This window comes from Prionailurus bengalensis, chromosome C1 (assembly GCF_016509475.1).
Source record: "Prionailurus bengalensis isolate Pbe53 chromosome C1, Fcat_Pben_1.1_paternal_pri, whole genome shotgun sequence".
NCBI lineage: Eukaryota > Metazoa > Chordata > Mammalia > Carnivora > Felidae > Prionailurus > Prionailurus bengalensis.
Window position 1 is genome coordinate 203,825,203 of NC_057345.1, and position 26,814 is coordinate 203,852,016.

The 26,814-nt window shown below is 47.3% G+C and overlaps 1 protein-coding gene across 2 annotated transcripts; it reads left to right on the forward strand.

Annotated features, from left to right (window-relative positions):
* Positions 1-142: 142 nt before the first annotated feature.
* STK36 (serine/threonine kinase 36) lies at positions 143-26,753 on the forward strand. Of its 2 annotated transcripts, none has more exons than XM_043577830.1 (27): positions 143-318; positions 699-873; positions 1,565-1,705; positions 1,816-1,893; positions 3,698-3,828; positions 4,059-4,308; positions 5,963-6,056; positions 6,350-6,519; positions 6,948-7,135; positions 7,648-7,747; positions 9,665-9,808; positions 14,253-14,432; positions 15,361-15,458; positions 15,847-15,952; positions 17,458-17,608; positions 17,800-17,927; positions 18,463-18,567; positions 18,911-19,009; positions 19,096-19,184; positions 19,468-19,531; positions 19,718-19,828; positions 21,460-21,534; positions 21,983-22,145; positions 22,362-22,509; positions 22,739-22,886; positions 23,449-24,195; positions 25,257-26,753. In XM_043577830.1, exons 2-27 carry the CDS (start codon positions 790-792, stop codon positions 25,398-25,400), a joined length of 3,936 nt encoding a protein of 1,311 aa, XP_043433765.1. In that variant the 5' UTR covers positions 143-318; positions 699-789; the 3' UTR covers positions 25,401-26,753. The 2 variants fall into 2 exon arrangements, with proteins under 2 accessions (XP_043433765.1, XP_043433766.1); XM_043577831.1 differs by having other exon boundaries at positions 143-292.
* Positions 26,754-26,814: the final 61 nt, after the last annotated feature.

Here is a 26,814-nt window from a genome sequence, read left to right on the forward strand (position 1 = left end):
GATCGGAAGTGCCCTAGAAAGTGCCTATGGGTGGTCCGACGACTCTCCAATACTTCTGAAAGCCTTTGTCCTCTGAACCTCTCTGACCAGTTCCAGCGAGCACATGTGGTAACAATGGGAGTCTAAAGAGAAAGGCAGCGGGGGTGGAGAAGAATTATAAGTCAGGCAAAATCCACAGGCAGCCGGAAGGGGCGGGGCTGAAGGCCAGGGCCTGCATCCCTCGGCCTGAGGAGCTTGAAGCCCCTAGGCTGGGGGTGAGAGTGGGGCTCCGGTCTGCGAAGCGCGCGGGCAGGTGGCACTGGCGGGGGTACTGAGGAGGTTGGCGGTGGCAGGAACCTGGGGAGACTGGCAGGGGCGGGGTCGGTAGGCGAGGCTGGATGGAAGGGGCGGGGCCGGGTGGGCGAGGCGGGACGGAGGGGGCGGGGCCGAGGGGAGAAGCTGGATTGAAGAAGAGGGGGAGCGGTCGAGTGGGCGGAGCTGCGTGGAGAGGGGCGTGGGGCACGGGTTTCGGTGGGAACGAGGTTGGGTTGGGGGCCAGGAGGAGGTTGAAAAGGAGGGAGAACAAGAGGCTCTCTGTTTGCTCCCAAGATCTCATCTTTCCATCCACTCCACCCTACCATGTTTTTGAGGCCTGGATTATTATGAAAAAGGAAAAGGCAAGGTGGCTAACATAAACCTTTCTTTTATGCCCAACCCAGGCCTCCTAGATGTGTGGAGCTGTCCCTGGAGCTGTAGCCCTTCACCACCATCTCTACCTCCTTCCATCTGAAGGATCCTGAAATCTCTGTCATGGAGAAGTACCACGTGTTGGAGATGATCGGAGAAGGCTCTTTTGGGAGGGTGTACAAGGGTCGAAGAAAATACAGTGCTCAGGTGGTGAACAAGGAGGGATATCTCTTGGGTGGGATTCTACAGGGACCAGAATACGGACCTGTATTCCAAAGGCACTGACTCGGTCATTCCTCTTGTGGAGTGTGTGCTCTAATATTGGATTACTAGGTTCAGACCCAAATCCACCATTTCTAGCCTTAGAACTGTGGATAAGTTACTTAAACTCTCAATGAATCAGTTTCCTCATCTGTGGAATGAAGATAAGAACAGTATCTGATTGATGGGTCTTGAGGATTAAATATGATTCATGCTGAATCACTACATTAGTATAGTGTCTGGCACCTAGTAAACCATAAATTTTATTTTTATTATTGTTATTGTCTATCTTACCACGCAGGAAGAGATAAACCACCTTAACTTTATTCTTCCTTCTTCATTTTCTTCTTCCTTCTCTTTCCCCTAAATCTTTTAAATTTTTACCCAGAGTTCTTTACCCAGATCAGAACACCTCTCCCAGATTCCACCAAAGGGATCTGTCTGGCAGAGGCTGTTTTCTCCTAGGGCAAGAGGTGGGGGGAGTCTGGATAAGGCCAGGGTACTGTAAGGAAGAGGAGTAGGAGACTAGCAGGTAATGAGAATTTGCCCAAACAATCTGAAGCCTGAGTTCTGGAGCTCTGAGGTGAATGTTTCAATAGCATGGTTAGGCCTTGACTCTTCTTCTTAACACTGACAGGTGGTGGCCCTGAAGTTCATTCCAAAACTGGGACGTTCAGAGAAGGAGCTGAGGAATCTGCAACGAGAGATTGAAATCATGCGGGGTCTGCGGCATCCCAACATTGTGCATATGCTTGACAGCTTTGAAACTGACAAAGAGGTGCACTTCAGTTTTGGGTCACCTCTCCCCAGGAAGAAGGGTCCCCCAAATTTCCCAGCCTCAGAATGCATAAATCTGGAGCCATCAGTACCATTGCCTTCTCCCTGCAGGTGGTGGTGGTGACAGACTATGCTGAGGGAGAGCTCTTTCAGATCTTGGAAGATGATGGAAAACTTCCAGAAGACCAGGTATGTTTCCTGGCTCAAACTTGTCCCCTACCCTGACCTCTTTTCAGATTAAGGACTGGTAGCAAAAGCTGAGGGCACTGAGATTCTCCATTTTGAAAACTCCTGAGGAAACTATAAGAGTCTAAGTATATATAGAGACAGTGTGGCATGTCAGTAAAGTAGGTGAACACTGGAGCCAAAATCTCTGAGTACAAAGTTGTCTCTGCCACTTTCTAGCTGGATCCTTTTAGGCGAGTTACCTTAACTTCTTAGCACTCAGTTTCCTCATTTAAAAATGGATGTCATCGGGGCGCCTGGGTGGCTCAGTCGGTTAAGCGTCCGACTTCAGCTCAGGTCACGATCCCGCGGTCCGTGAGTTCGAGCCCCTCGTCGGGCTCTGGGCTAATGGCTCGGAGCCTGGAGCCTGTTTCCGATTCTGTGTCTCCCTCTCTCTCTGCCCCTCCCCCATTCATGCTCTGTCTCTCTCTGTCTCAAAAATAAATAAACGTTAAAAAATTTTTTTTTAATTAAAAAAATTAAAAAAAATAAAAATAAAAATGGATGTCATTTTAATGTCTGTCTCATGAGACTATTGTGAAGATTAATGAATTCATGTAAAGCATTTAAATCTTTAAAATTTTTTTTTTTTATTTTTGAGAGAGAGAGAAAGCTTGAGCATGGGAGAGGCAGAGAGAGAAGGAGAGAGAGAGAATCCCAAGTAGGCTCTGCACCATCAGCATGGACCCCGATGTGGGGCTCAAACCCATGAACTGTGAGATCATGCCCTGAGCCAAAGTTGAATGCTTAACTGACTGAAACACCCAGGCACCCCTCATATAAAGCATTTAAAAGAGTGCCTGATGCACAGTATTCAACATTCCTGTTATTAATGCTTTTGCTGTCACCAGATAGCACGTGTGGTGGTACCAGAGAGGGCAGGAAGGGAATAAGAGTTGTTGTTAAGGCAGGATTCACCACCAACACCTGCTGGTTGGCAGTGGGATTTGGTGGAACACATTCTCCAGCCACACTCATTCTAGGGATTTCTCTGTACTCTAACAAGTAGCCCCCCTCCCCAGGACTTCCTGTTGTAGCAATCCATTTCTTTCTAAGCATTGTCATTTGTAAGTCATCATCATACTTATTTTTTCTGTCTTATTTGTTGTCTGGTTACTTGTCTTGAGAAAAAAGACTTTGTCTTGTTTAATAACAGCTAATGTAGAGGCACCTGGGTGGCTCAGTCAGTTGAGCATCCGACTTCGGCTCAGGTCATGATCTCCCGGTCTGTGAGTTCGAGCCCTGCATCAGTCTGTGCTGATGGCTCAGAGCCTGGAGTCTGTTTCTGATTCTGTGTCTCCCCCTCTCTCTGCCCCTCCACCACTTGTGCTCCGTCTGTCTCTCTCAAAAACTAAATAAACAAAAAAAAAATTTTTTTAGTAACAGCTAATGTATATTGAAGGCTTACTAAATGCCAGGCACCATTCTGAGCATGGCATGCTTTGACTTATTTAATCCTCACAATAATCCTATAAAGGAGGTGGTATTATTATCATGAGCTTACAGGTGATGCATATGAGAGGCACGAGATAATTTGCCCATCCCAGGTCACAGCTAGTGAGACTCGATACATTTTCCTTGAACGAGTGAATGAACAAATGAAAGAATGAGTGAATGGGAGTCAAGAGCTAAGGAAGATGTGGGAAGCTCTGGAAGAAAGAGCAAGAAGAGAAGATCTCATCAGTAATTTAGGGAAATGTCTTTGGGCTCGTCAGTAGGCTCCTTCCTCTGGCCTCTCCTTTCCTTCCCCTGCCTGTTTGACCCCTAGGTTCAGGCCATTGCTGCCCAGTTGGTGTCCGCTCTGTACTATCTGCATTCCCACCGCATTCTCCACCGTGACATGAAACCTCAGAACATCCTCCTTGCCAAGGGTGGTGGCATCAAGCTCTGTGACTTTGGGTGAGGACCCTGACCTTCTGTCTCAGCTTCCAGTTCTGCAAGGAGTCTTCGACCATATGCTTAACTTACCTGGACCTCATTTTAGAACCTGAGCTAAAAGACTGGGGGTTCCTGTTGGGTCTTTGGAAGGTGTTCTCTGTTTGAGTTTGGGATATCTCACACCATGATAGGCCTTGTTTTTATTGAATATGTTTTTTCTCTTCCCAACTCTGTTCCCTCATCTCCTGCAGATTTGCCAGGGCAATGAGCACCAACACGATGGTGCTGACATCCATCAAAGGCACACCACTTTATATGTCTCCAGAGCTGGTGGAAGAGCGACCATACGACCACACTGCAGACCTCTGGTCTGTGGGCTGCATACTGTATGAGCTGGCTGTGGGCACCCCTCCCTTCTACACTACCAGCATCTTTCAGTTGGTCAGCCTCATTCTCAAGGACCCTGTGCGCTGGCCGACCACCATTAGTCCTTGCTTCAAGGTAATGAACGTCGAAAGGGAGATTACTTTTGCATTAGAAACCTGTCTTCCTCTGCCCTGGTTCCCTTTTCCAAAATCTGGGGCAAGACTCTGCCGTTACTGAACTAATGTGGGAGCTGGGCCAAGCTGCGTTGCTTTTCTGCTGCAGGGGCTTATTCTGGGAGGCTGTTCTAAACTCTGCAGAATTTGGGAATACCAGCCAGCCCCTCCCTGGGGCGGGCTATTCATATACATAGTGGGCTATTCATATGTATGTGTGTGTGTGTGTATGTGTATATATATTCATATGTATGTATGTGTGTATATATGTGTGTGTGTTTTTAAGTCTATTTATTTGTTTTAAGAGAAAGCACGTACGCGCGGTGGGGAGGGACAGAGAGAGACGGGAGAGAGAGAATCCCAAGCAGGCTCTGCTCTAGTGCAGAGCCCAATGTGGGGCTTGAACTCACGAACCTGTGAGATCATGACCTGAGCTGAAATCAAGAGTTAGATGCTTACCCCACCGAGCCACCCAGGTGCCCCCCGGGGCAGGCTATTCTTTATCACAAGGGTAAGGTAGTTTCAAGCCACCAGAGACAGAAACTGTCCTTTTACACATCCTCTCTTCCACTTACTTCCTATCAGATGCAAAGTCCTCATGATATCTAGATTTGCCCACAGACCTCTTAGTCTTCTTCCTGAAAGAAGGAATCTTCAGAAATCCAAATGGCCAGAGCTAGTGGGGCTAGATCAGCGATGAGGGGCAGATGATAGAAGTGGTATCTGTTGATTGCAGCTAAGTTTCAGGAGGTGAGGGAGGGAGGGAGAATAAAGAGTTGACCCTTTTTATTTCTTATCTAGGGCAAAATTTGGGCCCTCAATGGAATTTAAGTGCAACCTTTTCCCAGAGTGCAGTCTCTTTATAACTTTCCCTTGGCCTGTCTAAGATGAAAAGGGACAAGTTTCTCCCTAACCTATTTAGTTGGAGAGGCTCAAATAATTATCAAAAAGAATCTAAGCAAAAGAAATTTAAGTGGGTGATCTACATAGGATATTCATTCTCCCTTAGAGCAGACAGGCAGGCATCTTCAGCAAGAGCCACAATATACTAATCACCTTGTTTTAGAACAGTGGTCATACTCGACCAGTACCTTCTATCCCTATTTTAGGCCCAACTGGGGATCTTCCCAAGGATACACCATAACAGGTACACCCTTTTCAGAGGCAGTCTCCCTTCCCTTCTACCATCTCAAGACTTGCTGAAAGATTTCTGTTTTTCTGTGCTCCCAAACACATCTTTACACAATGACTTGTGTGTGAGTGTGCTTTTAACCACCAATGCTTCTGGTCCTACCCAGCTGCAAACAAACCCGCAATCAAAGGGAGGGCAAAGTGAGCAATTCGGACTCTTTTGAATGTTTGCTTTCTGAAAATGACTGTGAAGGTGACAGTAAGTCTCTGGACAGGAATTGGGGCTCTGCAGGAGGTGAGGCAGAGAAGTCTCTCCCTGAAGCCAGCTAACTGAGGCCTAAGGATAGGATTAGAGAGGGCATGATCAAGACCAGCTAGTTTGCTCATGGAACGGACCCAGGAGTCTTGGTTTCCTAGTTCTGCTGGTGAGTTAGAGGGAGTCTGTAGGAAAGCGATGACCCATGGGGTATTTTTTCTCTCCACAGAACTTCCTGCAGGGACTGCTCACCAAGGACCCTAGGCAGCGTCTGTCCTGGCCAGATCTCTTACATCACCCCTTTATAGCTGGTCGTGTCACCAGTGAGTCATTGGGGTTCCCAGGGCTTTTACACTTCCCTGGTGCTCTTTCCAATCTACCCCCTTCCCCCAGTGTCTGGATGTAACATGTCTGCTTTACCCTACCAGCTGGAACTTTCTTCCTAACCTTTCGCCTAACCTTTGGCACTTCTCTTGCAACCCCACTTCCTCTTTGTCACATTGTCAAAATGGCCTCCTTCCACAGAAGCCTGAGGACACTGAAGTTGTCTCTGGCCAAGTGGAGATGGTGGTGCAGCCCCAGTGTGATCACATATTCTCCCTCTTCTTCCCTACAGTAGTGACTGAACCAGCAGGCCCAGATTTGGGTACCCCATTCACCAGTCGCCTACCCCCAGAACTTCAGGTCCTAAAGGACCAACAGGCACACCAGCTGGCCCCCAAGGGCAATCGTTCTCGAATCTTGCGACAAGCCTGTAAACGCATGGCTGAGGAGGCCAAGCAGAAGGTATGTGGACAGAAGGGAATATGTGACATGACCAGCCTAGTGACCGAGAGAATTGGAGAAGGAAGGTTGAGAAAGGGCCATGAATAGGTTTCATTCTGCCCTCTGAGTAGGTACCATTCATACCTATGAATGATTTTGTTTTGTTTTTAAATTTATTCATTTTGAGAAAGGGCATGCGCAGGGGAGGGGCAGAGAGAAAGAGAGAGAGAGAGAGAGAGAGAGAGAGAGAGAGAGAGAGAGAATGAGAATCCCAAGCCGGCTCCACACTGTCCACTCAGAGCCTGATGCAGGGCTCGAACTCAGGAACCACAAGATCATGACCTGAGCCAAAACCAAGAGTCAGATGCTTAACCCACTGAGCCACCCAGGCAGCCCACCCCACAACCAAATAGTTTTGATTCAGTGTGTCTCCTGCCCATTTCCCACAGAAACACCAGAACACAGGACCTGCCCTTGAGCAAGAGGACAGGACCAGCAAGATGGCTTCTGGCACAGCCCCTCTGCCCAGACCAAGAGCCACTCCTCAGGAACCAGGCCTCTTGGCTGGGATCTTGGCCTCAGAAATGAAGAACAGCTGGGCTGAGTGGGGGGCTGGAGAGGCCCCCCCTGTACCTCGGTGAGGAGGGGCTAGCCAGGGGTTTATAGATGGAGGTCCCTTGAAGATCTTTGGTTTTAGTCCAAACAAATACAAAATGGTGTCTATCACTAGCCACCACCTAAGTATGGACAGGGCCCTCGGAATCCAGGTCCTGTGTTCTTGAATTACGATTCTGGATGCTTTCCTGATTCATCAGTGGAAATGGGAAGTTTCCTTTCTTTATGCCTCAGTTGTACATTAACTGAGAAGGAAAGAATTGTCTCCATGTAAAAGGGAAGATATTTGAGTTGAGAACTACAGGTGAAAACTGCCAAGGTACGCTTGAGAGTAAGGTTCAAAGTGGAAGGGCAGTCAAGGATATGTGTAGTGGTCAACATCCTGTCCTGCCATATCCTAGAAGAAAGCTCTTTTCTATCCAGTCCTATATGGCTCGTTTTTCATTCGTATCTTGGGCCTAGAGAGAGGAATATGTAGATGAACCCTAAGCCTCACAGGTCTGGAACTCTTCCTGTTCCCTGTTCCTCTGGCAGGGAAAACCAGATCAGCCAGGATTCTGAACCAGCTCTCTTAGAGCTGAGGCCAGAGGTGGTGAGCCAGCGGAGCATTGATGCAGTGGACCTAGAAAATGAGGTGAGCTGTGGGGGCCCCTCTTGGGGGGCCATCAGATGTTGCCATCAGATGTTGGGTCTGGGTACATGTTTTTCTAGAACAGTGATTCCCAACCATCCAAGAACAAGCTCCCCTGGTGTTAAAAATTGCTTTCTTATTATTAATTTGTAGATTTTTAATTGCACAGTATAAACATGCAATTATCAAAAATTGGAACACATGGGTAGAAATGAAAGTCCTTCTTGTGTCTTACCCCAGTCCCAGAGGTGTCTGCCATTATTAGTTTAGTCTTTCTTTTTCCAAATGTTTGCACTTCTACATGTATGTATACGCATACATAGAAATCTGTAGTTTGACTATTTTAATGTTATTGAGTTCACACTACATGTACTGTTTTGCATCATGCCTCTCTTACCAGATGATCCATTTTGGAGATCTTTCTACATCTGAACATATAATTCTACCTTAATCTTTTCTGGCTTTTTTTTGGGGGGGGGGTAGTTAACTTTTTATTTTGAAATAGTTTCAAGCTTCAAGAATAATTGTGAGGATACCACAAAGAATTCCTGTATGCCCTTCATCCAGATTCACCGACTCTTCAAATTCTGCCACAGTGGCTTTATGACTTTCTCTCTGTATATGTCTGCTTATATAAGGGTGTATCCTCTTTCTTGAGTCATTTTAGGGTAAGATGCAATCATGTCCCTTTACCCCTAAGCACTTTAGTGCACATTGGTTAAGAACAAGATCCTTGACCTACACTACTACAGTACAATTACAGAAGCCAGAAATTTAACATTGATACAATTCTGCTACTTGATCTATAATCCATATTCAAAGTTTGCCAATTGGTCCAGTACTATTCCTTATAGCAAAAAAAAATTTTTCCTGGTCCATGATCCAATCCAGGGTTATGCATTGCTTTCATTGTTATATCTCATTAGTTTCCTTTTTTTTAAATTTTTTTTTTTCAACGTTTATTTATTTTTGGGACAGAGAGAGACAGAGCATGAACGGGGGAGGGGCAGAGAGAGAGGGACACACAGAATCGGAAACAGGCTCCAGGCTCTGAGCCATCAGCCCAGAGCCTGAAGTGGGGCTCGAACTCCCGGACCGCGAGATCGTGACCTGGCTGAAGTCAGACGCTTAACCGACTGTGCCACCCAGGCGCCCCTCATTAGTTTCCTTTAATCTGGAATAGTTCCTAGTCTTTCTTTGTCTTTCATGACTGACAGTTTTGGGGTACACAGGCCAGTTATTTTGGAGAATGTTGCTCAAATTGATACTTTCTCATGATTAAATTCATTTATGTAGTTTTGGTCAGAATACTACATTAGTGATGTGTCCTCGGTACTATAATCTTTTTTTCTATTTTTTTTGTTTTTTTGTTTTTTTATTTTATATTTGAGAGAGAGAGACAGAGCATGAGGAGGGGAGAGGCAGAGAGACAGAGACAGAATCCGAAGCAGGCTCCAGGCTCTGAGCTGTCAGCACAGAGCCTGACATGGGGCTTGAACCCACGAACCATGAGATCATGACCTGAGCTGAAGTCGGACGCTCGGACACTTAACCGACTCAGCCACCCAGGCGCCCGAGTACTATAATCTTTTTAATAACTTCATCATATTTCTTAATATGGATGTGCCATGATTTATTATTCCCTTACTGATTGCCTTTATGACATTGCCAATTTTTTAAAATTACAAATGGACATATTGTAGGTACCTCTTTATGAACACATGCCAGTGTTCTCCAAGAGACTTTTCAAGACCCCTCACATACTGCCAAACTATACCTTTTTAAACCGGTGGTTGAAGCAAATACATCTGTGTTGAAGGATTCCCTGGTTCTTGCATTTACTCCATGATTCTGCAGGTTGAGGGTTACTACCCTTGAACCTTACACACTTCTGACCTTGTTCATTCCCCTATGCCTCAGGAGCCCGACAGCGATGATGAGTGGCAGCACCTGCTAGAGACTGCTGACCCTGTGCCTGTCCAGCTGAAAGCCCCCCTCACTCTGCTGTGCAATCCTGACTTCTGCCAGCGCATCCAGGGTCAGCTGCGCGAGGCAGGAGGGCAGGTAACGGGCAGAAGGATACTGTGGATGGGATTAGACTTTTAATCACAGATGAGGTATTAAAAACATAAGGAGAAAAAGAAAGCTTGTCCCTTTCCAATTCTCTTGCAATCATCCATCTATTTAATTCAATATTTGCTAACCTCCTTTAGTGACACAGAAAGAACAGGCCTTAGGTTTCTCTTTCTTTCTTTTTTTTTTAATGTTTATTTTTGAGAGAGAGAGTGCAAGTGGGGGAGGGGCAGAGAAAGGGAGATATAGAACTCGAAGCAGGCTCTAGGCTCTGAGCTATCAACACAGAGCCTGATGTGGGGCTCGAACTCACGAACCGTGAGGTCATGACCTGAGCCGAAGTCAGATGCTTAACCAGCTGAGCCACCCGGGTGCCCCATTGGGTTCTCTTTCGGAAGGGAAGAGCATTCACCTAGAGCAGGGGTCAGCAGACTGATGGTAAACGTTTTAGGCATTGGAGAGCAAGAGGCAAAAATGGAGGGTATTATTTAGTACTTCCATAGTGAGAGAAGGCGCTTTTCCATGAAATCTTTCTTGATTAAATTAAAAATCTTAATTAAATCAGAAATTTTAAAAAAATTTAAGTTAAAAATAAGTATACAATATTTTCTAATATAGGCATACTAATGAGAAGAATGAGATTCTTTTTTAAGGAATAATATTTTGCTTAATTGGTATTCATAGTGTTCTTTTTTACAAAGCCTTTCCTTTTTTTTAATTTTTAATTTTTTTTTAATATGAAATTTAATGTCAAATTGGTTTCCATACAACACCCAGTGCTCATCCCAACAGGTGCCCTCCTCGATGCCCATCACCCGCTTTCCCTTCCCTCCCACCCCCCATCAACCCTCAGTTTGTTCTCAGTTTTTTAAGAGTCTCTTATGTTTTGGCTCCCTCCCTCTCTAACCTTTTTTTTTCCTTCCCCTCCCCCATGGTCTTCTGTTAAGTTTCTCAGGATCCACATAGGAGTGAAAACATATGGTATCTGTCTTTCTCTGTATGACTTATTTCACTTAGCATAACACTCTCCAGTTCCATCCACGTTGCTACAAAAGGCCATATTTCATTCTTTCTCATTGCCACGTAGTATTCCATTATGTATATAAACCATAATTTCTTTATCCATTCATCAGTTGATGGACATTTAGGCTTTTTCCATAATTTAAGCCTTTTGTTTTCTGAAACACCATGATCTTCCTTACTGGGAACTAGCCAGAATATGTTGCCTGCATTTCTTTCCTTCTATTTTCTTTAAAGTTTTTTTTAATGTTTTTTTTTTTTTAATTTATTTTTAAGACAGAGCATGAGTGGGGGAGGGGCAGAGATAGGGGGAGACACAGAATCTGAAGCAGGTTCCAGGCTCTGAGCCATCAGCACAGAGCTCGACGTGGGGCTTGAACTCACAAACTGAGATCATGACCTGAGCTGAAGTCGGACGCTCAACTGACTGAGCCACCCGGGCGCCGTTTTTTTTGTTTTTTTTTTAATGATTTTTAGGAAATTTACCAAGTTGTGAAACCATCACTATAATCTAGTTTTAGAACATTCTTATCTCCCCAGTAAGATCCCTCATACCCATTTACAAGTCATTATCATTCCCAAAGCCCTGGTCCCAGGCAACCCCTAATCTACTTTCCGTCTCATAGATTTGCCTGTTCCAGGTAGTTCACATAAATGTAATCATACAGTACACAGTTTGGTTTTTTCTTTGTTGTTTTTTTAATGTTTATTTCTGAGAGAGAGAGAGAGAGAGAGAGAGCGAGCAAGAGAGCACATGCACGCACCAGCAGGGGAAGGGCAGGGAGAGGGAGACAGAGAATCCAAAGTGGGCTCCACACTGACTGCAGAGAGCCCAATGTGGGGCTCAAACTCACGGAACCACAAAATCACAACGTGAGCCAAAGTTGCACACTCAACTGACTGAGCCACTCAGGCACCCCAATACCCAATTTTTACATCTGGTTCCTTTCACTTAGCGGAACATTTTTGAGGTTCCTTCTTCTTGTGACATATCAATACTTCATTCCTTTTTATTGCTCGTTCTCATTAGAATTCTGTCATATGGCTATATCACATTTCGTTTCTTCGTTCATCAGTTGATGGGCATTTGAATTGTCTCCACTTTTTGGCTTTTATGAATAATAATGCAATGAACATTCATATGGAAGTATTTTTGTGGATATATGTTTTCATTTTTCTTCTGTGGATACCTAGGATTGCTGGGTTGGATGGTGATTTACATTCAACATTTTAAGAAACTACTGAACTATTTTCCAAAGTGGCTGCATCATTTAACATTCCTGCCAGCAATGTATGAGGGGCCCCATTTCTCCACATTCTTGCCAGCTTGTATTATTGTCTTTTTATCACTGCCACTCTAGTGAGTGTGAAATAATGGCTTATTGTCATTTTAATTTGCACTTTGCTAATGACTAATGTGGAGTGTCTTTTCATGTGCTTATTAGCCATTTGTGTATCTTCTTTGGTGAAATAGCTCTTCGGTCCTTTGCTCATTTGTAAATTGGGTTCTGTCTTCTTGAGTTATAAGAATTCTTTGTATATTCTGGATAAGAGACCCTTATCAGATATGTGATTTGCAAATATTTTTTCCCAGTCTATGATTTGTCTTTTTATTTTCATAAGAGTGTTTTTTGAAGCACAAAGGTTTTGAATTTTGATGACATTCAATTACCATTTTTTCTTTTTGTGTATTATGCTTTTGGTGTTATGTGGAAGACATCTTTTCCAAACCCAGAGTCAGAAAGATTTCCCCCTATGTTTTTTCTAAAAGTTTTTTTTAATGCTTATTTATTTATTTTGAAAGAGAGAGAGAGAGAGAAAGCACTAGTGGGGGGAGGGGCAGAGAGATGGAGAGAGAGAGAATCCCAAGCAGCCTCTGCGCTGTGCTGTCAGCACGGAGCCAGATATGGGGCTCCATCCCACGAACTGTGAAATCATGACCTGAGCCAAAATTGAGAGTCAGACACTCAACCGGCTGAGCCACCCAGGCGCCCCCATCTGAACTACTCTTTAGCTGTATGATTATTGACTCCTTACTTAACCTATCCAGAAGCTTTAGTGCAAAATGGTTAATTGCATTTCCTGCACAGGGTTATTGTAAAGAGTAAATGAGCAAATAAGTGAAAAGATTTAGAAACACTGAATGGCATATGATAAAGCACTTGATGTAAACATTACTCTCTTTTGAAGAGTATCCTTTTATTTTTTAGAAATTTTTTTTTTTAAATTTTTTTTTCAACGTTTATTTATTTTTGGGACAGAGAGAGACAGAGCATGAACGGGGGAGGGGCAGAGAGAGGGAGACACAGAATCGGAAACAGGCTCCAGGCTCTGAGCCATCAGCCTAGAGCCTGACGCGGGGCTCGAACTCCCAGACCGCGAGATCGTGACCTGGCTGAAGTCGGACGCTTAACCGACTGCGCCACCCAGGCGCCCCATTTTAGAAATTTTTAATTTATTTTTGAGGTGGGGGGACAGAGAGACGAGAGAGAGAGAGAATCCCAAGCAAGCTCCGCGCTGTCAGCACAGAACCCGACACGGGGCTCAATCTCACGAAACTGAGATCATGCATGCCCTGAGCCAAAATCAAGAATCGGATGCTTAGGGGCGCCTGGGTGGCTCAGTCGATTAAGCGTCCGACTTCAGCTCAGGTCACGATCTCGCGGTCCGCGAGTTCGAGCCCCGCATCGGGCTCTGGGCTGACGGCTCAGAGCCTGGAACCTGCTTCCGATTCTGTGCCTCCCTCTCTCTCTGCCCCTCCCCCGTTCATGCTCTGTCTCTCTCTGTCTCAAAATAAATAAAACGTTAAAAAAAATTAAAAAAAAAAAAAAAAGAATCGGATGCTTAACTGACTGAGCCACCCAGGCGCCCCTAAAGAGTAACCTTTTAAAGAATAGCCATTTCAAAGTATCATACTGACCCTACTTTGTAGGCTATATGAAAATAAGTGGCAGGCTAGATTTGGCCTGTAGGTCATACATAGTTAGTCAAGTCCTGATCTAGAGTTGGATGATATTGCTTTATCTGTCTGGAGTTGAATGACACTGTTTTGCGTCCATTGTGTTTAATCTTTGGAAGTGCGTGTGGGCACATACATATGTTTTTTAAAGTTAAAGGCTGGAGAAGGAAGGGAGCAGATAGGAATGGCACTGGGCCTGACGGAGATTCTGAGGGAGGTCCCCTGTCCCTTGGTCACCACTGTTGTAAGTCAAGTGACCTGACCATCTATATCTATATTCTTCTTCCTTGTTACTGCTTCCCTTTTTCTCTATTCTCCTTCTTTGGGTTTTAGAGTCCCAAAGAAAGGAATGAGAACATTGGTCTGCTTTGCCAACTCCTTGGGGACAATTAGTATTTGTGACTCCTTTTCCCTCTGATAAGATCGATTACTGTCTCTTTCCCTCATGTCGCCCAGATCCTGAAAGGCATGCTGGAGGGTGCTTCCCACATCCTTCCTGCACTCCGGGTCTTGAGCAGTCTTCTGTCCAGCTGCAGCGACTCTGTTCTCTTGTACTCCTTCTGTCGTGAGGCAGGGCTCCCCGGGCTGCTGCTCAGCCTGCTCAGACACAGCCAGGACAGCAACAGTATCCAGCAGGTAAGCAGTAGGCCAGTAGCCTTGAAAGACTTCCAGGACTTTCTGCTCCTTGGATTTCTCTTCTTCAAAGTGCCATCTCTATTCGGTCCACTGCCTTTTCTTTTCTTTCCTCCTCTCCGGTTAGTAGACCATGAGTTGCATACTCCACTGCCTTCTGATGCCAGGCAGATCCCGTCAGTCAGGGAGGTAGACTCTGTGTGACTGTATGAGAGTAGTGGGGAAGACGACAGACCGGAGATCTTGTGCTCAATCTGAATGGGACATGCCCTCAGCTTCAGCTCACTGTTGCCACATGAGAACACGGGCCCCGTGTTGCCAGATCTTCCAGTTTTCTAAGAGAAGCTAGAAATCCAGATTTTTATGCTCAATTTCCCAATATTTAGAGCACTGTGGTTTGGAATATTAAATCCTAGGTTTTAATTGACCTGCTTTTATAGAACAGAGTACTGAAATTCAGGGATTAATCAATTTATACACCAGCATTAGCTTGTAAATGGCCACAGGGACAATAAATGGAGGAGGTAGGATAAACAGAGGAGGTAGGCATGAGGCTCAGGGTGTCTGAGGCCAGATCTGTGCTACCCCACGCTGCATTCTGCTGTGGCTGAGCTGAGAGGACAGAACACTGAAATGTTTAACGGGAAGCTGCATCCTGCTGGTGAGTGTTAACCTTGAATGTTTCTAAGGAATTTAGAAAGGAATTTGAGCTATTTGAAAAATAGAGCCTCCTGAACTCCTAAATGCTATTCTGGCCAAGCAAGATACAGGCTGTTTACAGCCCCCTGGCTGCCCCTTTGTTACCTCTAGATTTCCTCTTTCTGTCCAGAAGCCTCCCTGTTTGGTCAGCCTGACTGGATATCTGACACCTTTTTCACTGCCTTTTCTCTTCGTCTACATTGCCCTTATTCTCCGTCCTCTTCCCTGGCAGCAATGTTGGTATGGGACCTTCTTACGGCACCTGATGGCTGTGATTCAGGCCTATTTTGCCTGCACCTTCAATCTGGAGAGGAGCCAGACAGGTGACAGGTGGGATGAGAGCCAGCTTTGCTCTGTTGGCCACTTTGGCTTCAATTTCTACCCCCAATTCTTCCTTCCTCTATTAGGAAGAGGCTAAGTGAGGAGAAAGCAACAGGTTAGGGATCCCCTGATTCTCTTAAGGACCGAGACCACTCTAAGTTCACCCCAAGACTTTGAGGTTCTAAGGGTCACCATACACTAAATGGAAGGGTCACAATTTAAGTAACGTAGAGAAAATGGCAAAGAAAGGTCATGGAGGGTATGTAAGACTCTGTGTGTGTTTAGTGGGGGGAGGGGAAGGAGCATTCTGATATATTCCTTTGCACAGATTCTCCTACCTGCAGAACTGACGTTTACCACACGTGGGCTTTTAGAGAGATGGGCTATTTTTTCCCAGCCTACAGGTGTTTCAGGAGGCCGCCAACCTCTTTTTGGACCTGTTGGGGAAACTGCTGGCCCAACCAGATGACTCTGAGCAGACTCTAAGGAGGGATAGCCTTATGGTAATCTGCTCCCTTGTCCAGATTTCTGTCTCTGATATCTTTCCATGTTTCTCCCTTTCCCTTTCTTATAACTATAGAGGGTTAGATCAAAGTAATAGAACAAACATTTATTGAGTACCTACTGTGTGCCTTGTGCCACTTGAGTACGAGAAGGTCCCCATTGTCAAGGGACTAGTAGTCTAGTAGGAGAGATGAAAAATGATCAAGGACAACAGCATGAAAAGTACATTAGAACTTGTATAAAACTTGTATAAAGTACAGAAGCACCACTGAAGAAGATATGATTAATATTACTTGGGGAGTCATAGAAGAAATCTCAAAGGAAATCATCTTTGCTAGGATTCGAAGAATGCATAGAAGTTTGCCGGGTGGGTGAGGCAGAAAGTAGGGAGGACATTCTAAGCAGAAAGAGCAGCATTTACAAAGGCCCAGAGGCATTAAGGACTGTGGCCTGTTTCAGGGAACTACAAATAGAAGTATTTCTTCTTTTTTTTTTAAATTTTTTAATGCTTTTTTAATTCATTTTTGAGAGACAGAGAGAGACAGAGCACGAGTGGGGGAGGGGCAGAGAGAGAGAGGGAGACACAGAATCTCAAGCAGGCTCCAAGCTCTGAGCTGTCAGCACAGAGCCCAATGAGGGGCTTGAACCCACGGACCGTGAGATCATGACCTGAGCCAAAGTCGGATGCTTAACTGACTGAGCCACCCAGGCACCCCTAGAAGTATTTCTTTTTGAAGAGACTTGCAGATGGACTAGTATTTCCCAAATGTATTTGCCCTACGACTAGCAAGCTAGTGGGTTCTCGCCCCTGGACTCTGGAAATGAGGGACAGGAGAATAGAAGATTGAATGAGAAGATAGCGGAGTTCTGACTGATCTCCAAGGAGACACTTAGGGAGGAACATGAGCAAGGAAATAAACAGTTGCCTAGCCATTGTTCAGACTGGCAATTGGGAACACAGATCTGGGCTGCATTTCTGCCTCCAGTGAGCAGTCCATTCAAACTCTTCTAGTCTGAGAGCCTATTTTAACCTCCCTCATCCTTTCAAGTCAGGAAGCTTTCAATGTCTAACCTAAACTTTGGCCATCAGTGACTCACATTATTGGCCAGCATTTGTCATATGTCACTGTGCAGTGAGTGCATAGGAAGTTTGGAATAAATATCCCACCTCCTGAAATTCTGAATCAGTAAGACTGGGTTGGAAGGGACCCAGGAATCCCCAGGAATTCTCATACTCGTGGACTACAGATAACACTTTGAGAAACATCATCTAGGAAGCAGCTGATCAGAGAATAGGATTGATAACCTAAAGTTGCCATCCTTGAAATGTGAAGGCAATTAATTATAATGCATTTTCTGTGTGAGGAATACTTAGAATGCCACAGCTGGTCCCCCTGGGTTTTCTCCTTTATTCTCAGGTTTTCTGGGGGGATTCTTGCTCCTTACCCTAAACCCAGTCAGTTTTCTGCTGCCCTAATGTTAATGCCGCCCTTGTCTCCCTTAGTGCTTTACTGTTCTGTGTGAAACTATGGATGGGAACAGCCGGACCATCTCCAACGCCTTTTACTCCAGCCTGCTGACTACCCAGCGGGCTGTGCTGGATGGGCTCCTTCATGGCCTGACAGTTCCCCAGCTCCCTTTCCACATACCCCCAGGTAACCAGAGTAGGGAGTGGAGGTTCTCTTGCCTTCTGAGTAACTCCGGCTGTGCCCTCCCGACTGCCATTGCCTCGAAGAGTGCCTGGCATTTAGTGAGGGCTCAGCAACTAACTGTGCACTGAAAGAATGAATGGGGATCCGAGACAAACAATCAGACCCCACCCTGCGTTCTTTGCTTTTCTCCATAGGAGCCCCCCAAGTGAGCCAGCCACTACGGGAGCAGAGTGAGGACCTGCCTGGAGCCATGTCCTCTGCACTGGCAGCCATATGCACTGCTCCTGTGGGGCTGCCCAGCTGCTGGGAAGCCAAGGAGCAGGTCTGAGCTGCAGCTTCTGATTTCCTCTCATCCATGTTGCTGGAGATGAGGCTGGCCTCAGCTTCTCAGAAAGGCAGAAAAACAAGCATTTTTGGTTCCCCTTACTCTGTACTTCCAGAAACAGATGCTTCCACCTGGGTCTGGTAATCTGGCCACTTGTTGAACACGATGTCGCCAAAATCCCAGAACCCTTGGCCAGCTGGCTAGAGAGCTCATTGACAAACTGCCCATGTGGTAGGGTAGCTGACCCGAAGCCACCTATGATGCTGCCTCAAGGGCTCAGGATTTAGATTTCCTGCTCCCTTTTGGCCAGCAACACTTTCCTCTATACCTGTCTCTACTAGGGCTAAACTAGGCCATGACTTTTGGTTCTTCTTTGGCCATGAAGACTGGGAATAGAATGGGATCTGAGGTTCCTGGTGAACCTGAGGAAGAGTGGCTAGCAAGGGGTTGAGAACCCTGAGTAGTTGGAGATATGAGAGGAACAGGATTGGAATATGGGAATGGGGTTGAGGCTTCAAGTATGTCCCTACAGATCTCTCAGCATTTGGCGAATCAGCTCACCGAGGACAACAACCAACTGAGACCGTCCCTTATCTCTGGCTTGCGGCATCCCATCCTGTGCCTACACCTTCTCAAGGTACTGCCTGTCCAGAACTCTTGGGACTTCAGATTTCTTTTTAACCCCCAAGACCAAGAGAGAAAGACACTGAGAGAGACAAGAGACCCCAGAGGGTCCCTTTCTGCTTTTCAGTCTGTTCAACCTGAGATGGCCCCACTGTTAGCCAGTCCTCACTAGAATAGAGCAGTAGCCCTGTCTCACCGTCTTATAGCAAGAAGAGGGGGAAGTTGGCCTGAACTTCTCGAATTGCGTGTGGACACTAGATCTGCGGAGAGGCTAGCCTGCTTCTCAGCTGAGCCTTCTGATCCAGGAACCCAGGGGCTGCTCGGCTTCACTGACAGACTGCTTCCCACTCCTTTAGGTTCTCTACTCATGCTGCCATGTCAGTGAGTGCCTGTGCCATCTGCTAGGGCAAGAGCCCCTGGCCTTGGAGTCACTGTTGATGCTGGTCCAGGGCAAGGTAGGCCAGGAACACAGGCAGGTATATCGTGGTGACCCTACTGTCTCAATCAGAAGTTGCTCTGATATCTTTGGTTTCCTTTGTAGGTAAAGGTAGTAGATTGGGAAGAGTCTACTGAGGTGGCACTCTACCTCCTCTCCCTTCTTGTCCTTCGGCTGCAAGATCTGCCTTCTGGGTAAGCCTGAAGTAGGGTCTCTCCACTGGAATCTTCCCTCCCGATAGCTCACCCTGACATAGAATATGGGGAATGGCACCTTACAGCCTATCCTCAGAAGGGATGGGGATAGAAGGGATGGGGATGTTCTCTACACAGAACAAAACAGACCTAGATTCCTACCAACTTTGTGCCTTGGGGCAAGGTCAAGCAGCCGTGTAGAGAGTGCCATCCAGCGGGGAGGGAGGCCACTCCCTAGCCTCCTTTCATTTGGTGCATCCTTTGATGAATCTTCTTTTTCCAGAATGGAGAAGCTAGGCAATGAGATTGCTACTCTCTTTACCCATTCACACGTTGTCTCTCTCGTGGTGAGTTTTCAGTTTTCCCCTTCTTCCCCTTTTCACCCTGCCACCCAGGCCTGCGGGGTGCGCGGGCATCACTCTCATCAAGAGGTGGTTATGACGCATTCTTCTGGGCCAGAGACATAAATCTTCTCTGCCTGTCGTGACTACTGTGCAGATTCAGACATTCCTTCTCTTCCTCTAATTCCCCAGAGTGCAGCAGCCTGCCTGTTGGGTCAACTTGGTCAGCAAGGGGTGACCTTTGACCTCCAGCCTGTGGAGTGGATTGCCGCAGCCTCACATGCTCTGTCTGCCCCTGCAGAGGTGAGGTATACCAGAGAGGGCACAGACAACATTTTCACTGAGTCAGACCCAGGACTCCACTTGGGGGCGAGACTGAAGTGCCAGCTTGGCTGGGGCAAACTAAGCAGTCGTTCTTTTCCTCCCTGTCTGCCCCCAGATGACAGCTTCTCTGAGCCCAGACTGGGCTGACACTTCCAAAGAGGGACAGAGGGAGGGGGACCCGAGTTACCTACTGGAGGATGAGATCTTCCTGCCTACTTTAGTCTCCTCCCGCAGAAGCTTCTGCTCCTGTTGTTAGGGTCATTTCAAAAGCTTAATCTCTTCCCCTCTGACTACAGTTTGGCTTCCCTGTCCCCCCTCCTTCTCCTTAACTGAAATGGAAAAGGTGGCTGGCATCCCGAGAACTCTTGAGGAATCCAGTCCATTGTGTAGCCTCCTTTCTGCTTTCTCCTTTTCCGGGCCTTCCCCCCGCCCCCCCCACCCCCCCCGGCCTCTCCTTTTTAGGTACTTTGGAACCCCTATTTCTTTCATTTTGTAATAAGGATAGACTTCGTATTCAAATGATCATCATCCTTATAGATGCAGAATTCTTTATAATTTGGAAAGCACCTCACATCTTATCTTACAACACACTTGAAAGAGAGACGCATGAAATGTAATGAGACTCACCTGCTTTTTCTAGATAAAGTTGAACTTCAGAGAGGTGGTACCAGTAGTGATGACACTCACATTCATCCAGGAGCCCCAATCAGAAATCTGGGAGTCATCATAGACTGTGTTCTCTGCTCCATTATTCCCCCATCTAGATGGTTCCCCCAGGTCCCATGTGTTCCGCCTTCCTGTTGTCTCAGATCTTTTTTTACCTGGCACCATCACTGCCCTGCCTTAGTTTGTGTGCACACCATCTATCTTGCACTGTGGCGCTTGCCCGCTGAAGGATCTCTATTCTAGGCTCTCTCCTCTCCAGTCTATTCTCTTCACTGCCACCAGGGTGAGCTTTCGTAAAAGTCTAGTCGTTTGTTCAAGTATTTAGCACAGAAGTATCTATTGAGTGCCGAGCGCTATTCTGGGTTCTGAGACTACAGCAGTGAATAACAGACGAAAATCTTGCCCACGTGGAGCTTGTGGAGCTCAGTGGCTTCCCATTGCTTCCAGGATAAAGTCCAGACTCCTTTACCTTCTCCTCAAAGCTCATCTGTTACCTCTGGGCTCTATAATCCTGCTCTACCAGGAGTTACCACTTCCAAAATTCACTATCATTTTTCATGACCTGCCTTCATTTATGCTACAAGGAATGCTGTCCCTTCCTACCACCTCCTTCTCTTGATTGCTTTTTGAACTTTTAATTCATCGGTGTTCTACCTCCAGAAGGCAGAGTTAGGCACTCTCAACTGTGTCTCCACCCCCACCCCAACCCCAGCCTCTTGTGTGGCAAGTGTCTTCCGACCCTACCAGATGATGTGTCTTTAGAGCAGAGGTAGTCATTGAATGAATAGTCAGGAACCAGGACTTGTGTAAGTCCAGGAGAGCTTTCCCCACTACACCAGGCAGAGGACAAGCTCTTTCTGCCTGACCAGGAGTTGCAGGCATGGGTTTGTGAGGCCCCTTCATCTCTCTTGGGGATCTGCATTCTTCCTGCCTCTCTCTGTCAGGTCCGGCTGACTCCACCAGGTGGCTGTGGATTCTATGATGGCCTCCTCATCCTGCTGCTGCAGCTTCTCACCCAGGTACAGGTGCATCCTAGGTTGGATGGGAAGGCAGGAGAGACAAACTAGGCATTTTGATGAACCGCTAGACGATAGGAATGAAGAAGCAACCCACACTTGCCTCTTCTGTCAAATATGGTGGCCGTGATTACCTTCAAAACGGCCCCCCTGCCCTCATCGTGGACCCTTTCTGGGGAATCCCAGCTGCATCCCAGGATTCAGTGGGGAGGAGAGCTATAATTCCCTGGTTTCTAGCAGACACTTGCATGGGTTAAGATGTGATAAGAAAGGTAACTAAGACAACAGGGAAATCCCACGTTGTTGGGAAAACAGAGGAATTATTTCTGGGACTCCCTTTCCTTAGAGGTCAGGGATAAGAGTGAAAAAAAAGAAAAGAAAAGAAAAGAAAAAGGCATTGTGATACCTGACTTTGACTTCCCTACCCACCCTCCTTCAATTTCATCTCCAGCCAGGGAAGGGTAGCCCGATAAGGGACGTGGCTAGCTCAGAAATGTGGACCATTCTATGGCACCGCTTCTCCATGGCTCTAAGGCTCCCCGAGGAGGTGTCTCCACAGGAATCACAGCCATCACAAAGCCCAGAGCCAGACTGGACGCTGATCTCACCCCAAGGTATCTTTCCATAAGCATGGCCTCCTTTGATCCTTTTCAAGAGGAGGCAGCCTAGAACTGGGTTAGCCCACAGAGATTGCAGCTGCTGCCCCCTGGGGAGAGGATGGCACAGACTGCGCTGGATGTGAAGGGGACTAAATAGGTGGGGGCCCTGGAGAAGCTGGAGCATCCGGGGCCCTTCCTGCACCACTGGGTCTCCATTCTCGGTGTTTCCAGGCATGGCAGCCCTGCTGAGCCTGGCCGTGGCCACCTTCACCCAGGAGCCCCAGTTATGCCTGAGCCACCTGTCTCAACGTGGAAGTATCCTCATGACCACCCTGAAGCACCTGCTTTCCCCCAGCTTCCTGCGTCAGCTGGGCCGGGCGTGAGTTCGAGCTAGACAAGGGAGACCAGACTGTCCAGACAGTCTGTAGTGTGGCCGTGGGGAGGGGTGGGCAGGAGAGCCATAGCTGACAGCTTGAGCTATGAGGCCAGAAATAGGACTGGTGAGGTTGGAGAAGGGGCGCTGGACTCGGGGATTTGAGAAGGGGGCAGAGAATAATAAAGGGTGGGTGAGTAAAACCGAGTAAATCCTTCCACTCTGCCCTCCTTAGGCCTCACGGGTCTGGGTTTCTGCCCGTCGTGGTGCTCTCTGTCTGCCAGCTCCTCTGCTTCCCCTTCGCCCTGGATGTGGATGCCGACCTCCTTGGAGGTGTGTTAGCTGACTTAGTGGACTCAGAAGTCACAGCCCGCCTGCTGCAGGTATTTGGGAAAGCCACCAGGCGTGAAGGTGGAGGAGGAAGATGGCCGACCTCGTGTATTGTAATTCACTTCCCAACAGCTCCAGGGCTCCCCTGAGCTCCTGGAAGAGTGGAGCATCTGGCTTGATGTAAGCGTTGGAGTGGAGAAAGCATTCAGGCCTGAGCAGAAGCACTAGTTAGAGCTGGGGCTGGCACCTCCCGTCTCCATCTGTCCCTCATCTGGATCTGTTGAAGCTCTGTGGGGAGGACATCCCAGTCTGGGCAGGGAGACTCAGCTCCTCAGCCATGAGTCACTTCTGTGCAATCCTTGGCATTCAGCAGTGGGTTTTTGAAGGCAGAGAGCCTGAGTCCTTGCAGAGCAAGGAATGATCCTGCACCTGTTCTCTTGGGCTCCACAGTCTCACGTGGAGGGCTCGGGTCAGGTCTTCCAGCTCTCTGTGGCATTTCTCAGCATAGCTTGGCTTTTCTCTTGGCCAGAGCTTGGGCCCCTTCTAGCTACCTCGCTGCGGTGAATTCTTCCTCTCCCTGAACCACTTTGCCTGCTCCTCTATCCCTTCTCCCAGGTCTGCTGCCACCATCTTCCGTTGACGCAAGTTGAGTTGCCTGTCAGCCTCCTCACACACCTGGCCCTCGCGGATTCCACCTCTCTCAACCAGTTTGTGAACACAGTGGCTGCCTCCCCTAGAACCATCATCTCCTTCCTCTCAGTTGCCCTCTTGGGTGACCAGCCGCTGCTGACCTCTGACATTCTCTCCTTGCTGGCCCACACAGCCCGAGTACTGTCCCCCAGCCACTTGTCCTTCATCCAAGAACTCCTGGCTGGCTCTGATGAATCCTATCGGCCCCTGCGCAGCCTCCTGGGCCACCCAGAGAATTCTGTGCGGGCCCGCACTTACGGGCTCCTGGGCCACCTGCTGCAATACAGCATGGCTGTGCGTGGGGCACTGCAGAGCCAGGCTGGGCTGCTCAACCTTCTGCTGCTGGGGCTTAGAGACAAGGACCCTGCCGTGCGGCGCGGTGCCAGCTTTGCCGTGGGCAACGCAGCCTACCAAGCTGGTCCCCTGGGACCTGCCTTGGCAGCCGCGATACCCAGTGTGACCCAGCTACTTGGAGATCCTCAGGCTGGTATCCGGCGCAATGCCGCGTCAGCTCTGGGCAACTTGGGCCCTGAGGGGTTGGGGGAGGAGCTGTTACAGTGCCAAGTGCCCCAACGGCTCCTAGAGATGGCCTGTGGAGACCCCCAGCTAAACGTGAAGGAGGCTGCCCTCATTGCCCTCCGGAGCCTCCGACAGGAGCCCTGCATCCATCAGGTACACCCCTGGGGACTTCCGGACCATGACGATGGGGTTGTATTTCACGACATTTTTCTGAGATAGCCTTTAAGGAATTGGGATGCTGGGAAACCCATGGGCGGTGTCTTGGAGATGGGTATGCCATCTACCATCTCCCACCCCGGAAAAGGGAAGGAATGTGGGAGAGGGCTCCGATGAGTGGCAAATTCCCAGGATCTCCAAGCCCAGGGGTTCTCTCTTCTTGAGGCTACGTGGGAAGGAGGTGAGGCCAGATGAGGTGATGTTGAGGTCTAGAGGGATTTCATTCTGGGGGCTGGGAAGGGGCTATCTTTTTCTTTTTTTTCTTAGCACTTACCACGTGAAAAGCGCCATGCTAAGCATTTTACCTTTATTACCTGGTTTAAGCTATTATATTCCTCATTTTGCAGGTGAGGAAACTGAGGCACTAAGGATTTAATAACGTGCCCAAGTTACAAAGCTAGTTTGGGGAACTGGACTTCTGAGCTCAAGGGTCTGAGTCCTGAGCCCATACCTTAACCACTGCTTTATTCTGCTTTTTCTGCTTGTGACATAAGTAGCCTAATGGGAATCACACATCTCCCTATGATAAGGCTAAACCTCCAAATTATAATAAAGCAGTGTGGGAACATTGGCTGGTTCATGCAGAACAGAAATTTTGACGGGATGGTGATGATGTAAATTATAGGATTTTCTGGCAATCCATATGGGGAAATAATATAAGAGACTCTTGGTGGTACTGAGGTTAAGACCCACTGGTCAAGATTCATGACTAGGAATCACACTTTTTGACTTACTGTCACTGCTGCATTTATGACCCCTTCCTGGGACAAATGCATGGATCCCTCGGTGCCTCAGTTTCATGGTGTGTAACCGAAGAGAATGGCAGTAGACCTCCGGTCTCGATGAGCCCTCTCTCCAAAGTTTCTCTTTCCCCGCAGAATCTATATTGATTCCCCAGGGGCCCATTGTCTTTTTCTTTCTTTACTAGAGTGGGAATTGCTGGGCCAAATGAGAGTCCTCTGCATGTCCTATTCTGTCATCTGCTCTCTGTCTCACAGGTGCTGGTGTCCCTGGGGGCCAGTGAGCGATTAGCCATGCTCTCTCTGGGGAATCAGCTACTGCCGCATAGCAGCCCCAGGCCTGCCTCTGCCAAACACTGCAGGAAACTCATTCACCTCCTGAGGCCAACCCACAGCACGTGATCTCAGATTCCTACGGTCCATCCACCCACTTTCGTTACCCCTCTATTGCCAACCTTTTCTACTATTCAAGCCACCAACTCAACCAAGAACTAAAAAGAGACTGAAAAAAGAGATAAGCTACAAGTCAAATGATTTAAGAACGAGAAACTAGAAGAGATTTATGTATAAAGCTCCCTCCTTTCCCCAGATTCAGGATGATTTCAATCAGTAAACTTCATTGCTGTTGGTGCCAGAGAAGATTCCTTCCTTTTGTACATGCAGGGGTCTTTCTCCAATAATGTGCCTTTAACCCCAGGGGCATACCTCCCAGACCTCAGGGAGGTACCTTCTACCTGAGAGGCCGCTTCCTTTCTAGAGCTTGTATAATCCTCCCAACAGGTTCTTGCTTTTGTGCACTGGCCCTAGGACAGTGACGAAGACTGAGCCCATCTCAGCTCTAGGCTATGGGGATAAATGCTGCTGTGGATGGTTTCCTGACCCATAGCCCACATTCCCATCCATGGGTTATGTAGAGAGTCTTTTCTTTTTTCTTTTTCCTTTCCCCTCTCTCCCCTCCCCTTTCCTCTCCTTTCCTTTATTTCTTTAACTTTCTCCTTTCTTTCTTTCTTTTTCTTTCTTTCTTTCTTTCTTTCTTTCTTTCTTTCTTTCTTTCTTTCTTGTTTTTCCTTTCTTTCTTTTCCTTCCTTCCTTCCTTCCTTCCTTCCTTCCTTCCTTCCTTCCTCCCATCCACCCATATTTTCTATGTAAACTCCTGTAGTAAAAGGTATACCTCACCTTACTTAGAGATGCCAGGGTAAGAGCTTGGGTGGGGGGGTCAGCTCCTCTCTTGGCTGCTGGTTGGTGCTGCAGCTCTTGTGTCCCGTTCACACAAGACCATGGTTTGGGACCTTATTTATTTATATCTGTTCCTGCCTTCCAGCTTCCTGCATCTCAGCTGAGCTACATGTGGTCACCTACTTCCAAGCCAAGACCAGTGGAGCTGAAATAGGAGAGATAGGATTAAACAGAGCCGTACATTGGATTGCTTTGTGATCTCAGGCTTAGTGATGAGTTTTGATGTTTGATGGAGTTTCAACGTATAGGGAAGCCCAATTGCTTGAGAAGGGCAGCCGTTTAGGACATCGTGCATTTCACCAGAAAGAGATGTTTGGCAGACCCATTAGAGTTGAGATCCAGCTGGAAACATACTACAAAGTTTCAACCCTGACTCACCGGATGGCTTGCGACCAAGGCTTCCCAGAGCCTTCCTTGGTTTCTCTATCCATAAAATGGGGGTATTACTTTTTGTCCTTCCTTAAATTCCAATTGTTTTTGAAATGAAAGATGAATAAAGTACCTTAGTTTTATAAGGAATTTTATTTAGCATTCATCTTCATTGTCTGTGTTTATATTTTAGCAAAAATAACATTTTTTT